The sequence below is a fragment of the Schistocerca cancellata genome, chromosome 2, assembly GCF_023864275.1.
Source record: "Schistocerca cancellata isolate TAMUIC-IGC-003103 chromosome 2, iqSchCanc2.1, whole genome shotgun sequence".
Taxonomy (NCBI): domain Eukaryota; kingdom Metazoa; phylum Arthropoda; class Insecta; order Orthoptera; family Acrididae; genus Schistocerca; species Schistocerca cancellata.
In genome coordinates, this window is record NC_064627.1 from 371,583,414 (window position 1) to 371,600,909 (window position 17,496).

The 17,496-nt window shown below is 47.5% G+C and overlaps 1 protein-coding gene across 1 annotated transcript in view; it reads right to left on the reverse strand.

Moving 5' to 3' along the window:
* LOC126154146 (cysteine-rich motor neuron 1 protein-like) overlaps window positions 1-15,937 on the reverse strand; it is a 116,218-nt gene extending 100,281 nt beyond the window's left edge. Inside the window, exons 1-3 of the mRNA XM_049916117.1 lie at window positions 15,867-15,937; window positions 14,755-14,941; window positions 5,690-5,911 (exon numbers count right to left, since the gene is read on the reverse strand). Coding sequence (XP_049772074.1) covers window positions 5,690-5,911; window positions 14,755-14,941; window positions 15,867-15,937 — 480 coding nt within the window. The remainder of the gene's footprint in view (window positions 1-5,689; window positions 5,912-14,754; window positions 14,942-15,866) is intronic.
* Between the last annotated feature and the right edge of the window lie 1,559 nt (window positions 15,938-17,496).

The following is a 17,496-nucleotide window of genomic DNA, read 5'->3' on the forward strand; positions in this document are numbered from 1 at the left end:
ACGTATTTAAAATTCATTCGTCGCTGCAACATATTTCATTATTGGGACGAAACGAATTTTCAGCTGATTTGTTACAGCTACTGTCAGCCATTAACTTCACTTCGTATTTCAATGTTAGAGCTGGAATATATCGTCTCGGTATTGCCTTTAGAACAATACCTCTTCCAACGCTGAGCTTTCGGCTAGACATTCTCTAGAGAAATTTTCGCACGAGTTGTCAGCTGTAAGTTATAAAGCAAGCGAATGGCCGTTCCGCGTCGTGCAGCTCAGCGTGAAATAATTACATCAGCGAAGCCGCGTACCGCCGACACGGCCCGCCGCGAGCGGAAAAAAAGGGGAAAGGAGGAGCCAGAGCATAGCAGAGTAACGGGAATTTAAACAATTTACATTACGCGCGCGCCAATAAATTGCATCGGAAAATTGTTGCCTGCGGGGATTGAGATGGCGCTCGTTACACGCGCTGACTGGTTGGGGCTGCGGTTCGGCAAAGCGGCTACCGGTCTCCCGGAGGCTGCCTTGTGTAGTGGCCAGTGTTACGAATTCCTTGTCCCATGCGTATCTAAATCTGGCGTTTCATTCGTGGTAATCTCCACAGTAAGCGCCTTTATCGCTTTAATACATTTTGCTATTTTATGCCTGTAATATCTCAACGAACACTGATCAGTCAGAATATTATGACCACCTACCTAACGGCTGGTGTGTCCACCTCTGGCACGGTTAACAGCGGCGACGCGTCGTGGCATGGAAACAATGAGGCCTTGGTAGGTCGCTGGAGGGAGCTGGAACCGAATCTGCACACACAAGTCACGTAACTCCCGTAAATTGCGGGGGGAGGGGGGATAGGCTCTGACACCACGTTCAATCATATCCCAGATGTGTTCGATCAGGTTCATATATGGCGAGCTGGGGGCGGGGGGCAGTACATCAACTGCAGTACATCAATTGGAACTCGCCACTGTATTCCTCAAACCACTCCATCACACTCCTAGTCTTGAGACACGGCGCATTATCTTACTGAAAAATGCCACTGCTGTCGGGAGGCATTATCGTCAAGATGGGGTGTACGTGATATACAACCAGTTTAGGATACTCCTTCGCCGACATGGTGCCTTGTACGAGCTCCACTGGACCCGAGTACGTCCACATGAATGTTCACCAGTGCATAATAGAGCCGCCGCCATCTTGTCTCCGTCCCGCAGTAAAGTTGTCAAGGAGCTCTACCCGTGGAAGACGACGAATTCGCGCTCTCCCACCGGCATGATGAAGAAGGTTTCGGGTTTTATCAGACCATAAAACGCTATGCCACTGCGCTAACGTCCAGTGTCGATAGTCACATGTCCTTTTCAGTCGTAGTTGCCGATGTCGTGGTGTTAACATTGGCACATGCATGGGTTGTCGGCTGCGGGGGTCCATCGTCAGAAGTATTCTGTGCACTGTGTGTACAGACAGACTTGTACTTTGCCCAGCATTAGTCTGATGTCAGTTCCGCCACAGTTCGCCGCCTGTCCTATTTTATCAGTCTGCCCAGTCTACAACGTCCGACATCGGTAATGAGGAGTGGCCGCCCAACCCCAATGACGTCTGGAAGCGGTTTCGCCTTGGTTTAAAAAAAAATGGCTCTGAGCACTATGGGACTTAACATCTGAGGTCATCAGTCCCCTAGAACTTAGAACTACTTAAGCCTAACTAACCTAAGGACATCACACATATCCATGCCTGAGACACGATTCGAACCTGCGACCGTAGCGGTCGCGCGGTTCCAGACTGAAGCGCCTAGAGCAGCTCGGCCACATCGGCCGGCGCCTTGGTTTCGTTACGTGCTGAGGACTCTCAACACAGCACTCTTCGAACACTCGACAAGTCATGCAGTTTCCAAAATGCTCGTGCCGAGCCTCTGGGCCATCACAGTCTGCTTTCGGTCAAACTCGGATTGATCTCCCGCCTTCCCCATTCTACACACGGACAGTACTGATTACTACATGCACCGTGCGAGTGTGTGACCAGCAGTCATAGCTCACCAGGTGACGCTGCTATCGCCTGGACGAGTTTATATCTACAGTAGGTCGTTGGTCATAATGTTGTGGCTGATCAGTGTATATACGCAGTTAAAAAAAGACTGTAAAATGCATATACAGAGACTCCCAGAAATGTTGCGACAATTTTGGAGCGGTTACAGAGGGAGCCTTGAGGAATAAATCGGGGATAGGAACCCATGTCCGGAAACGTCATCCAACGAGCGTCGACGTTATAAACGCCGGCGCATGCCACTAGGCCACGCTTCGGCAACAAACCTGACTTTGTACGCTGACGGACCGTATGTTTCGCTGTGTTGTTTATTATTCAGTGAGCGCTACTGCTTGCCACGATCGCCAATGGGGAAGATGGAGCTAGCTACTGTGTAACAAGCCTTGCGTGCTACGCATGCGATGTTCTGTTGCCTTGGTGAATAACAGTTTCAGACATCTGCAGTTTATTTTTCACCTCTATACCGAAAAACATAGGACATTTTAGAGGGTTCCAGGGAAAAAATAAACTGCAGATGGAAACCCACGTCACCTTGAACCTCCGAGGCAACAGATCGTGGCATTCTTAGGAGACAAGGCCTTTCTGTGCAGCAGCTAGCTCCATCTTCTCCATGGCGATCGTGGCAATCAGTCGCGATCACTGAATAACAAGCAACATTGCGAGACGTTCCGCCTGCAGTGCGAAGTCATGTTTGCTGCCGAAGGTGTGTGCTAATGGCAGTCACTAGCGCCCGAAACTTCGATCCTCTGTAGCATCGTTGGATGACGTATCGGGACATGGGTTTCTATCATCGATTTGTTCCTCGACACATTCTCTACAACCTCTTGAAGTTTGTCATAATATATCTGGGACAAGCTGTACAAGGGGCAGTCAGAAAGTTTCCGTTCGAAGGCCGCACAGTCCAGAATTGGTACGCCAATTAGGCAAAATCTCCGTGAGAACTGAGACAAACACCCCACCGACGAACCAGGTCGAAGATACCTGTTTGATGAACCCACCTGCTGCATGAAGAAGTTCGGAAGAGCCTGCTGCACGTCCTCGTCCGGCCCGGAATCGTTGACCCTTCAAGACCTTTTTTAAGAGGAAAAAGGCGTGATAATCAAATGGGGAAAGACCAGGACCATAGTTTGCGTAACTTCCGCGTTACGACATTTGCGATATGGAGACGGGCATTATCATGAAGCATTACTTCCCTTGTCACATGGAACTGGGGCACCATTCCACAACGGCGGTTTTCAACAGACATGCTGCCCCATACACATTGTTCATTCTCTGATGGATGTCTACCGGTGTTTGTCCTTCGGCAGCTGAGAAAAGACTAACAGCACGTTGGTCCTGTTTGGACACGTTTGGTATTAACGACGCCATGGTTCGTGTTTCTGCATTTACTACACTCACGTCGGAAAGACACCACTGCCGGCCTAATTCCTTGCCTACATGTCGGTGCTTATATACTCACATAGGAGCTGCGCTACGTCGCATACATGCTGCAGCAGCGCCTTGAGACGGAAATTTTTTGAAGAGCTAAAACCATTTGACCATTGCCCATGGCGGGACAATGTCGTATGTTGGCGATGCTGATAAGTGACATGGTAAAAAAAAAACATATCGAAGGAGCAGACAAGAATGATGATTCATTCTAGCGACGTTACGAACCGAAAATGGGAAAAAGCACTGACAAAGGACTTCGTCAAAGACTATTGTGGAGCGGTCCCTGGCAGCGAGCATCTAGGAAACAGCGAAACTGGTGTGCTACAGTCGCAAGCACCTACAGAATGTCGTTGAGGTACGGTGAAACCACGAGTGGTGACAAGGTGTTGGACGTACACGCCTCAGTGCAGAATGTAGGAGGCTGGCCTACTCTATAAACCGGGATAGAAAGCGGTCTATGACAGATATGACGACACAGAACAATGGTGGTTCAGGCAGGTCTCGGAGCACTCAACTCAGCACACTTCGTTGAACATGGGGCTCCGCAGAGAAGACTCTTGTTACCACGTTCACCCAACAGAACTGTCAGTTATGATTGCAGTGGGCACGGGCTCATCGACATTGGCCAATGGACCGATGGAAATGTGCCGCCTGTTCGGATGTGTCACGTTGCTCTTTACAGCAAGTCGATGGTTGTGTCCACGTACACCGTCATCAAGGCGAACGGCTGCTCGATAGATGCACCGCGGCGCGTCGCTGGCTGCTCGGGACAATATCATGCTTGAGTTTATCTGGTCAGACACAAGTCTCAATCAGTATGTTTTATTTTTACCGGTTTCACTGTATAATTTTACAAGAGAATCATCAAAAACTGTTTAAAATACAGTAGTTGGATGATTAGACTGCCGGAAATGTAAATGTGGACTACCTGCATCCCTTCATGCTTCGAGTCTTTCCAGACACGGGTGTGATCTTCCAGCACAATGGCTGTCCGTGCCACAAGGCCAGAATCGTGCTACAGTGTTTTGGAGAGCACGGTAGTAAATCACCATAATGCATTTAACACCAGATTCACCTGATATCCACCCGATGTAAGAAGTGAAATTTGTTAACATCGATTATAGATTTAGGTGTCAGGAAATCGTTTCTGAAAGTATTTGTATGGAGTGTAGCCATGTATGGAAGTGAAACATGGACGATAAATAGTTTAGACAAGAAGAGAATAGAAGCTTTCGAAATGTGGTGCTACAGAAGAATGCTGAAGATTAGATGGGTAGATCACATAACTAATGAGGAGGTATTGAATAGAATTGGGGAGAAGAGGAGTTTGTGGCACAACTTGACTAGAAGAAGGGCTCGGTTGGTAGGACATGTTCTGAGGCATCAAGGGAGGACAGCGTGGAGGGTAAAAATCGTAGAGGGAGACCAAGAGATGAATACACTAAGCAGATTCAGAACGATGTAGGCTGCAGTAGGTACTGGGAGATGAAGAGGCTAGCACAGGATAGAGTAGCATGGAGAGCTGCATCATACCAGTCTCAGGACTGAAGACCTCAACAACAACAACGGCGAGATGGTCGAGAGGAGATCGTCCAAGCCGCTGGGAGAGGCTTAATACCTAGGAGCTTGTTTCCATGGACGGAGGACCAGTGGTGATGCGAAAGTGACACCGCCTGCTGACAGACGGCACACGAAGACCATCAGAGGGAATGTAAGAACTAGCGGGCTGATGTACGAGGACTGCAGCTTTGGCAGCAGCGTCAGCGGCCTCGTTTCCTGTGAGATCGAAGTGAATAGGAACCAACATAAACATCACAGGTTGACGTCTGGAAGTATGGATCGATTCTGGAGATTTAAGTATTCGTTTTTCTCGCGCGCTTTTCGAGAGTGGAAAGGTAGAGTAATAGCTTGAAGGTGCTTTTATGAAATCCCTGACAGGCACTTAATTGTGGATTGCAGAGTAATCGTGTAGATATAGATATAGATGAAGGCGTGCTCGGATAGGCGAAGTGGTTGAGACGACCGTTTGTGATGTGTGAAATCCACTTTTGAGTCCTTGTCCGGCACAAATTTTCACTGTCGTTGTACAGCTGAGAGCTAATCACTTTCGCAACTGCGAATAAATTTCTTTCTTTCAAGGCTGGATGTGAGGCTGGCTGTTGCAGAGGGCAATCGATAGCCCATTGTAAACAGCGGACGGACAAGCTTGCGGTCACGTAACGGTTCTTAATACAGAGCAGGGCGCGGGCGCACGTGGGCGGAGACGTGGCAGAAGCAGAGGCAGCATCCGGCGGTCAATGCGAGCAGGGCGGAGCGGGGCGCTGGTCCGTGACAGCCACAAATCACGTCCACAGCCGGCGGGCAGCGGCAGCAGCAGCAGCAGCAGCAGCAGGCAGATGAAGCCGTCGCCAGCGGCAGCGGCAGCGCCAGTGGCAGCCACTTGACCCGCGGCCGCCTACAGATTTGAGCCCGGCCCGGGACCCTGTCCGCCCAGGAATGCGGCCGTCCCACACGGCACGCACAGCCCGACACCCGATCGCTTGTTTTATAGGCCCCTGCCTCCGTAACCCTTTAATGTTCCAACACTGACGATCGCTCGAGCAAAGAAACTGTGGCTACTGGTTGGAACAAAGCGCGGGCAAGACCTCTCTACAAGACACTGTCCAGTCACCTGTCAGAAGCCTGAATAACTGCCTTTTGCAGGGCGGCCAACTATGAGACGTACAGATGGAATGTCAGTGAGGTACCGACAGGGATGTGGAGCCATGGCAACTGGAGTGGCATGGCCAGCTGCGCTAGATTTCTCGACTGAGAATCAATGCCGCGAACAGCTCCACCGATGTGATCCCACAGATTCTCGGTTGGGTTTGAAGCTGGGGGGTTTAGCGGCCAGGGGAGTACGGTAAACTCAACCTGGTGCACGTGCGTACACTGCTACACGTTGCAATGTCCTGCGGATAGATGCAATCGTGCCAACGGAAAATGGCATGGGAAAACAAACTGCGTGTAGCTTAGGTCCATTGTGCCTTCCAGAATGACGAGATCATGCAGGTTCAAAAATAGCTCTAAGCACTGAGGTCATCAGTCGCCTAGACTTAGAGCCGCGCGGGATTAACCGAGCGGTCTGTGGCGCTGCAGTCATGGACTGTGCGGCTGATACCGGCGGAGGGTCGAGTCCTCCCTCGGGCATGGGTGTGTGTGTTTGTCCTTAGGATAATTTAGGTTAAGTAGTGTGTAAGCTTAGGGACTGATGATATCAGCAGTTAAGTCTCATAAGATTTCACACACATTTGAACATTTTTTAGACTTAGAACTACACTCCTGGAAATTGAAATAAGAACACCGTGAATTCATTGTCCCAGGAAGGGGAAACTATATTGACACATTCCTGGGGTCAGATACATCACTTGATCACACTGACAGAACCACAGGCACATAGACACAAGCAACAGAGCATGCACAATGTCGGCACTAGTACAGTGTATATCCACCTTTCGCAGCAATGCAGGCTGCTATTCTCCCATGGAGACGATCGTAGAGATGCTGGATGTAGTCCTGTGGAACGGCTTGCCATGCCATTTCCACCTGGCGCCTCAGTTGGACCAGCGTTCGTGCTGGACGTGCAGACCGCGTGAGACGACGCTTCATCCAGTCCCAAACACGCTCAATGGGGGACAGATCCGGAGATCTTGCTGGCCAGGGTAGTTGACTTACACCTTCTAGAGCACGTTGGGTGGCACGGGATACATGCGGACGTGCATTGTCCTGTTGGAACAGCAAGTTCCCTTGCCGGTCTAGGAATGGCAGAACGATGGGTTCGATGACGGTTTGGATGTACCGTGCACTATTCAGTGTCCCCTCGACGATCACCAGTGGTGTACGGCCAGTGTAGGAGATCGCTCCCCACACCATGATGCCGGGTGTTGGCCCTGTGTGCCTCGGTCGTATGCAGTCCTGATTGTGGCGCTCACCTGCACGGCGCCAAACACGCATACGACCATCATTGGCACCAAGGCAGAAGTGACTCTCATCGCTGAAGACGACACGTCTCCATTCGTCCCTCCATTCACGCCTGTCGCGACACCACTGGAGGCGGGCTGCACGATGTTGGGGCGTGAGCGGAAGACGGCCTAACGGTGTGCGGGACCGTAGCCCAGCTTCATGGAGACGGTTGCGAATGGTCCTCGCCGATACCCCAGGAGCAACAGTGTCCCTAATTTGCTGGGAAGTGGCGGTGCGGTCCCCTACGGCACTGCGTAGGATCCTACGGTCTTGGCGTGCATCCGTGCGTCGCTGCGGTCCGGTCCCAGGTCGACGGGCACGTGCACCTTCCGCCGACCACTGGCGACAACATCGATGTACTGTGGAGACCTCACGCCCCACGTGTTGAGCAATTCGGAGGTACGTCCACCCGGCCTCCCGCATGCCCACTATACGCCCTCGCTCAAAGTCCGTCAACTGCACATACGGTTCACGTCCACGCTGTCGCGGCATGCTACCAGTGTTAAAGACTGCGATGGAGCTCCGTATGCCACGGCAAACTGGCTGACACTGACGGCGGCGGTGCACAAATGCTGCGCAGCTAGCGCCATTCGACGGCCAACACGGCGGTTCCTGGTGTGTCCGCTGTGCCGTGCGTGTGATCATTGCTTGTACAGCCCTCTCGCAGTGTCCGGAGCAAGTATGGTGGGTCTGACACACCGGTGTCAATGTGTTCTTTTTTCCATTTCCAGGAGTGTACTTAAACCTAACTAACCTCAGGACATCGCACACATCCATGCCCGAGGCAGCATTCGAACCTGCGACCGGCCGTAGCGGTCGCGGTCGCCGTAGCGGTTCTATACTGAAGCGTCTAGAAACGCTCGGCCACTGCGGCCGGCTAAGGGAAAAATGTTCAAATTGTGAGAAATCTTATGCGACTTAACTGCTAAGGTCATCAGTCCTTAAGCTTACACACTACTTAACCTAAATTATCCTAAGGACAAACACACACACCCATGCCCGAGGGAGGATTCGAACCTCCACCGGGACCAGCCTCACAGTCCATGACTGCAGCGCACTAGACCGGTCGGCTGATCCCGCGCGGCGGCGGGCCAAGGGAAAATGCCACGGGAAAACAAACTGCATGGAGGTTAGGTCCATTGTGTCTTCCAGACTGACGAGATCATTCAGGGAATGGTACAAAAACATGTCGCAGACCATAACGCTCCCTGCTCTAGGCTGCACCCTTCCGACAATTGTTGCAGGGCCTTTGCTTTCAAACGTTTCACATCATGCAAGTCAACGACCATCTGTCCGATGTAGCATAAAATGTGATTCATCTGAAAAGCCACCTGTCGCAACACAATGGACGTCCAGCTGTGGTACTGGCGTGCAAATTCCAGCCTTGGTCGCCGATGAACTGCAGTCAGCGTGAATGATGAACCGGGTGCCTGCTGCAGAGACCTATGCGCAGCAACTTTCGCTGAACGGTCGTTGAGGAGGCACTGTTAGTAGCCCAGTGGCTCATTTGGGCGGTCAGTTGCTCGACAGCTGCACGTTTGGCTCTAAGCACTATGGGACTTAACATCTGAGGTCATCAGTCCCCTAGACTTAGAACTATTTAAACCTAACTAACCGAAGGACATCACACACACTCATGCCCGAGGCAGGATTCGAACCTACGACCATAGCAGCAGCGCGGTTCCAGTCTGAAGTGCCTAGAACCGCTCGGCCACAGCGGCTGGCCGCGTCGTTGATCCCTGTCAGCTACGGCCTGTGGTGCATCACAGTTGCCTAGTGCCAGTTTTGGACAGTGCCAATTTGCCATGTACGGTATTCTTTAATCACGGCGGCACGCGAACAGTTTACAGACTTAGCCGTTTCGGAAACGCTTCCACTCTTGGTACGAAGGCCAATGATCACACCCTTTTGGACGTCAGCGAAATCGCTCCGTTTCCGCATTACGACAACGACTGCACTGTTTTTCCGCGCCCCCGTGACACGCTTTAGATACCCTCCACTGCTAGCGTTGCCACTTCCCGTCTGTGAGTGGGTATTGAAGGTTGACGTCGAATATAGACGGTGATCACATTAATGTGACTGGACCATGTAGTAGCAGAAGTGACTCACAAAACTAACATCACTGACATCCAGCTGTTGCAGGATCTTAGAACGTATTCTGAGCTCAAACTTAAAGAAGTACCTCGAACAGAATGACCTGCTCCGCGTCAACCAGCATGTATTTCGTGAACATCGATCATGCGAAATTCAACTTGCAGATTTCCCATCCAATGTCTTGGGAGCTATGGGGGCATGACAGGTAGAGGCAGTATTTCTTCACGCCAGAAAAGCATTTGACTCGGTACCAAATCAGCGCTTATCAACGATAGTACAGTCATATGGAGTATCAGACAAAATGTGTGGCTGGGTTTAAGGATTTCTTGGTAGAGATGGCGCAGCATGTTGCCTTGGACAGAGAGTCACCGTTATGCACAAGTAACTTTGGGCGTATTGCGTGTTAACGACCTGGGACACAACTTTAGTAGTAATCTCAGACTTTTGCAGCCGTCCCCCATTAATCCTACGAATAACTTCCCAATTCAGAGCTATTCAGAGCTATATAACTCCCCCCCCCTCCCCCGCTACTACTCAACATGGCATCGGAAAAATAAATATAAATGAAAGTACGGAGAGGAATTAAACACATTTAAAAAAGTGATACCGGAAATCCATCGTCTTGCTCGATATTCTGTAAAAAGCAACACTAGCACTGTCACACCTTAGTGCATCTGAGCATATTAACAAACGTCTGGACCGATGGATCACGTATCATGAAACAAAAAGCTTCTCTAGAAGCAGTACATTTTAATTATCAGTGACATAATGAAGGACTCAAAAACACGTCACCTAAAATGACTCTGCATACAGGAAAAATGTACTACGCGACACCACGGTAATTTCGCCGTTGCTTACATTAGTAAGTGTGAAAAAAACCTGTCACACCTATTTTCAATAACACATGGAAAAACACTGGCAGCGTTCTTCCAACTTTATTTCAGCGAGGTGTTTCCCCCACCCTGCCCTCCCGGCACCCTCCCCTAAAAAAAACCTCCTTCTCCTCGGTGACGTTCATATAATTGATCTTGTTAGAAGCCAATAGCCCTACTTTTTGTGTGTGCTTCAAACGAGATCCAACGGGGTCAAACACTTAACCTTTTCCTCACATGCGGGCATCGCCGTTCTATAGTACGGATTGTTTTTCTTAGACTGGTGGAGGAAGGGACAGAAATTGTTTTTTATTAGAATTTAACAGTTGACAGCGAAGCCATTAACCATCGAAGAATTAGACTTAAACGGAATTAAGCAAATTAACCTCAGCTATTGACACCGACGCGAGGGCACACGATAGGCCTAATTTACGATGACCTCCGTGACCATAGAGAAACAATGGGCGTTGTTTTCCTTGCTCGTCTGTACGCTATGGGCTGCTGAAACTAAGCAGTAAGCTGGAGAAGCTGTACAGAAATACACTGGCATTTGAGATCTTTGAAGCCCATTTCAGCGTCCCGGACGTACACAGGTCTCTCAGACTAAGATGTGTGAAGATATTTCTTCCTTAGGAATACCGAATCTGCCGAATTCTACTTAATGTAAACAGAAATATTGTCAAAGAGTAGCTCTGTTTCATTTGATCAGTTACTTGCATATCGTACTGTTATGCTGCTGGTCCATCAGTGTGGCGAATCACGCGAGAAAAATATATTTCATCAGTGCTGTCCCCCTACTACAACGTTTTGTACTAATCGTAACAGGTACACCTGAAGACACTGGGTGGCGTTCCTGGTATGGAATAAAGACTGCCTAGTCTCCAGAGAGAATAATTGATTTGTTAACAAGTGCAGTCACCTGGTATTGAGTAATTTTGTGTAACTGTAGAAAATATTCCGAAGGATGCTAGTGAAATTACAAGAAACGAACAGCACAAAGGAGTATGGCTCGATTTTCTGTCTTTGTGAGCAGTACAATTCCTCTTCAGGCACACCGTCACAGAGACGGACAAACGATCTTTCAGCCGACGTGATCACGAGAAGATGGAACTCACAGTGCCAGTTAATTTTTTGTTCTTTATTGTGAAAATAAAAAAAATGTTGTAAACCAACTAGTTACCGTGTCCTCCTGCGGCATGTACAGATGAACTCCATTACGTATAGTCATCGAAATTTCGGAAAGCGATATCACTCCCGTATATTATATGAAAAGAGAGGAAGAATGTTAAACCAGTGGGAACTTGAGAACAGGCATGAAATTAGTTACTTAACGTAACTAGAGGAGCGTAGAAAAATACTGCATCATGATACAAAAATTAGAGTTGGGGATTAACGCATCGAATAAGCTACAACAGAGCAAGTTTCTTTAAGTACGGATCAGTTTTATTTAGATTAATTTTCTGAATTATTTCGTTACCAGACCGTTAGAGCAGCTGGTAGGAGACCGGTTGTGTTGTTTGTAGGCTCCAGCTGTCTGGATTCCGTGATATCTGTGCAGCGTCGGATCGAAAGTTCGCTTGAACAACGAAGTATGTAAGAGGTCCGAGCAGATGTAATTTTATGTAAGAGGTCCGAGCAGATGTAATTTCGATGTATTGCTCATGCGCTGCCTGCGATATGCAAGGTATAAGAGAATCGCTGACCAGAGAGCAGTGTTGACAGTAGGAACTGTGTAGCTGTAGCAGTAAGTTGTTGCTAGTCTGCGTTAGTCTGGAGTCTGCTCTGGTCTGGTATGGTGTATCGTGTTGGGTGGTCGGTCGCGGTGCAGCGATGCCGGAGCCTGAGTATTATTGTATAAGGTAAAAAGCAGCCTCGCGCATATCTGGTAATGTTATCTGAACTCCCATGTAAATGTTTTAAAAATGTCCTAATAATAATCTTTGTCATATAAAGTAATTTCTAACAAGCATTCATTTCAATTTAAAGAATTTACTAATTTCTACAATCCATGATCATCCCGATTGTTGCAAAAGAAAAATCAGTTGCTTCTTTTCATAAATGACCAATCTATCGGCCAGCATTGCACAGAGCTGTGCCGGAAAAATTTATTGTAAGAGCAGATATAGTCGACAATTTTATTGAGGTAAGAATTTTTCCTTTTTTATTCAGAATGATCTTACAGGGCCATGACGCAGCACTGCTGTCGTCCAAAATTTACCAGGTTACTGAATTTATTTTTTATTACGAGGTTTACGAATTTTTCTGTTACCAGCTTACATTAGATGAGAAAAGGATTTTGTGGGTACATTAAATGGGAAACAAATTTTGTGTGGAGGTTAAATGTGAATGAATTTCTGTAGGGAGGTTATAAATGGGAACCAATTTTGTTCTGAGGTTACACTAAAATTAGAATCATTAACCCAATAATATTTATTTTAATTTTGTGGGGAAGTTACAAGTAGTGCGAAAATTTGTTAAATGTCATGACTGTTGGTAATCGTAAGAAATGAAACGGGTTGATTCAAATACGGATAGTTGCTTGTTGGAAACGGTCTCAAGTGATCAGGGGCCCCTTTCCATACAGATGGTAAAATCGAATATTTTGTAGTGATAAAAACTTTCATCTGCGATATTGAGGTCCACGAAGTTCATGGGGAACGACAACTGCATACTGTTTATTAACATTTAAATTAAAATAATGCATCATACGATAATCGCATATTTGGTACGCCTCGAACATCTATCTGATTTCCGTTTCTACTGAAGAAATCATCTCACTGCATCGTGATGAACGACGACCGCGCTAATATTCGTAACTGCGAGAGGTTTTGAATCTCATAGAGATGGGTATTTCAGTTTTCCGAATGAAATTATAAGCCAGGTTTCTTGACTCCATAACAAAGTTCTCAGGGGAAGTCATTAAAAAAAGGGAATTATTATGTGAATAGACGAAACATGGCTCCACCATTACATTCCACAGACAAAACTTTAGCTACGTCCGAGTATCGCACTGTGGTTTTGAAATTCACAGGCTATCATCACAATTTACTATTTCAGAACGATTAAGCAGTGAATAACTCTTATTGCTCAACACTGCCTCGTTTGCTTTTTAACACCCGAGTATCGGTCATTGCTGTGATAAGTGGACGAAAGGAGTTTCTTAGTAGCTCCCAGCACTTCGTATATTGCGTCTTGCCTCGTGCTGTCATTTGTGTTTCCTAAGCTCAAAAATGGATCGGAGAAAGACATTTTCGTCGAATGAAAAGATTATTTGTTAATTTTAATTTTAATAACCAACAGCCTCAGTTGCACCGTTTACCTAGAATTTACCTAGGTTTCAATCGGGATAACCCAACCTTCTTCAGAATAACAGTAACTACCGTTTGTCCATAGTGGACATCGTCAAACTAAAACTACAAATCCATAAATTATCATCAGACTGTAAAAACTTATCTGAAACTGCCTCGGCCCCTCTTCGCGACCGCGATGCGGCAGCCACGAGTGCCGTACTGGAACTGCAGTTTTAGCTTGACGATGTCCACTATGGACAAACGGCAATTAGTGTTATTCTGAAGGAGGTTGTGTTATCCCGACTGAAACCTAGGTAAATTCTGCGTAAACGGTGCAACTGAGGCTGTTGGTTATTAAAATTAATATTTATACAGTTGCTGTCAGGGCCGCAAAATGTCGAAGAGATTATTTGTGTTGTAGGTATTGAACAGAATCCGAAACAATTTTTGCTAACGGAATTCAACAATAGGAATCTCGCTGGACGAAATGAATTAAGCTCAATGAATATTATGTTGAGAAATGAGTACTGTTTTCAAAATGGTTCAAATGGCCCTGAGCACTATGGGACTTAACATGTATGGTCATCAGTCCCCTAGAACTTAAGAACTACTTAAACCTAACTAACCTAAGGACATCACACAACACCCAGTCAGTACGGTTTTCAATTTTTTATTACAATCTTTTACCAAAATAAGTAAAGTCTCTTATAATACTGAGAAAGTGGATTATATTAGAGAGGACTGGGCTTCAAGTCCAAGACAGGTCAAGCAGATTTAGGTTATGTATCGTTTTCATAAACGATTTCAGAAGAATAGCGGAATGGAGCCTTCAGGAAGGCCACTACCTCCTCCCTCTCATTTTTTCTTCCTCGTGATGTTACAGCATGAGTGTGTTAAAATGTCTTCGACCGTTACTTCAAGGAGCCATTTTCTGTAATGCGACTGCGCTAGCTCTCCAGACAAAAACTGAAACGCCTTTGGTATTTTGAGAAACACTCCTGGCAAATTCTGTAGCCAGATACTCAACCCCTGTGCGTTACGTGTGTTAGGAATGTGCGATACGACTGCCTAGAGGCCGGCGGGGAAGACACTGCAGTAACAGAGTGGCGCGGGAGAATGTGTAGGCCCGGGCTATTAGGCGCGTACCTAGCGGACCCGGCTTCTCCAAACAGCGCTGGGGGCTTTAATGGACCAATAAAAGCGCAGCCGGGCAGGTCCACTCGCTGGCTGTGGGATAATAAACAGACGCTCATTATGTAGATGAGCGGCCCCTCCAGTGTGGGGCGCTTGCGCTGTCCGTAGTGCCTACTCGGGGCTGCGGCGGAAGGCGGCGCTGGAAGCCCGGGGGGGGGGGGGGGGGGAGGTGCCTTGCTGCCTCTGACTGTTCCAGACATGACCAACTGCTGGAGACGATGGGCGCGGTAGCTGTCAATTCTAAGAACTGCCATACCCGTATTACGCTACGAAAACAAAGAACGACAGTAGCGCTCCGAGTGGCCTCGCAGCGAACTACAAATACTGTCCTTTCCGCAGATAATACAAGTTTTTTCGGCTTACAGACAGATCAAAGGCATAATTGGAAATCCCACAGCCTTGAATTAATGAAGCACCTTAAATCAGCTGCGTTTGTAGCACACTGATTAACGCTGAAACGATTTAAGAATGAAAACAAAATTTACAGGGAAAGTATTTTCAGAAAACAGAAGTGCGTAGACAGGATTATATCCGGTGTTACGTTTATAACATCCCACAGAGACATCTTGGAGAAACTTTATGTTTTGACAACCTCTCAATATGTATTGTTAGGGTCCAGATTTTCATAATCTAAAAACAGTGAAATATGCATTTATGACCTAAAATTTATTTAATATGAGCGTAAAAGTAGAATGTGACTTTACATAAGTTTATTTAGAAACATTCTAGTTCACTTTTTTATATACCATGTAATACAAAATTCACTTCTGAACATATTGTGAGTATGGTACTTACTTTTTGCAGTGTGTGAAACTAATTAGCATTTATTTTTGAAATGCCTGTATGTGTGTGTGCAAAAACCGCAAAGTACAGTGAAAACAATAACGCCCATTCGAACAATAAAATCACGTTTTTACTACTTTACATTACTTGCTTAAATATTTCAAATTGTGGTTACCTGGCATTGTCAGGAGGAGAGGACCACTGTGCCACTCCATGTAGTGCACAGTCATTTACTCTTGGACACATTTGGCAACAACGAGTTGTTTGTGCTCCGGCTCTTTCGAGTGTTGTCATTGGTCACGCCATTGTTGCGTAGTCGACTGGCGTGCTCCACTTAGCGTCGTCCCAGGAGGTTTCAACAAAATTTTATTCCTCAATTTGTGCAACAAATGCAACACAGACCTGACGCCGAAGTCACATCATTCTAACGAAATGCATGAAGTTGACCGTCGCCGAAAACCATTCGCGACTCTTAGCACTTGCGACCTGGCTGTGACGTGTGGACCCAGCAGCGTGCCGCCCGCTCTGCGGCCGGCGGCCAAGCCTTTGTTTGGCGTGCGCCCGCTTCACACCTCGCCGCTGGCCGGCCGCCGCTCCTCTTTTTACTGGCCCTCCAGCCTGAGCCTGGGTCGTCACACTCACGCTCGCCCACGTGCCTTTACGGAGCTTTCCGTCGCGTCCGCAGCGTCCACTGGCACTCCTGTGTTCCCAGCAACGCGGCAGATACGAGGGCGGTTCAGTACATGTCAATGCTGGGAATGAAAACGGCATTTAAAAAAAAAAATGGCTCTGAGCACTATGGGACTTAACTTCTGAGGTCATCAGTACCCTAGAACTTAGAACTACTTAAACCTAACTAACCTATGGACATCACACACATCCATGCCCGGGGCAGGATTCGAACCTGCGACCGTACGGTCGCGCGGTTCCAGACTGTTGCGCCTAGAACCGGTCGGCCACCCCCGTCGGCAAACGGCATTTAAATTTAAAAAGAAATATTGCTTTAACGATGTCGCTATTCCCCAGTGCTTCGTTCACTGTATAACACCCCCTTCCCAACCACTCCCCCCCCCCCCCCCTGCAGAAAATAGTGTCAAACTCACTAAAATGTGATGATCTCTTCGTCTGACTTTTTTTTTTTTTTTTTTTTACTTGCAAAACAGTTCTTCGCGTTTGAATCGAAGAAGAAATCGCACAGTTGCAGGTCGGGCGAATAAAGGAGTAGTTGGGCTTATAATGTGCCACCCTCCTTTAAAATTACCATTTTTATAGAAATAACCGATACCATGTATACTATCGATTCATGTATAGGTGAACATTATATCAACTGTCAAGCTGAATGAACTTCTTATGATTTTGTATATGATGCTTTATGTTGCGGGCTGAAATGTATAAAAAAATTAATTTGATACACTCGGTATGTACGGTTAAAATTACTTTCTTCTTTTGATACTGCCTGTATCCCGCATTGGGGCAGGGTCGGCACGGTTAAGTACGGATTTGGCATGGTTAATTTGAAGGGGTGGCTAGATGCCCTTCCTGCCGCCGCCCCATACCCCCCAGGACGGAATTAGTGTACCCCAGCTGTCTGCGTCTAGTGGAAATCGTGTGAATGTGTTTCAAATGTCTGCGAGTCGTGTAACTGAGGCGGGACGTGGGAACCAGCCCGGTATTCACCTAGTAGGGTGTGGAAAACCGCCTAAAAACTACATCCAGGCTGGCCGGCACTCCGGCCGTCGTCATTAATCTGCCGGGCAGATTCGATCTGGGGCTGGCGCGCCTACACGAGTCCAGGAAGCAGTGCG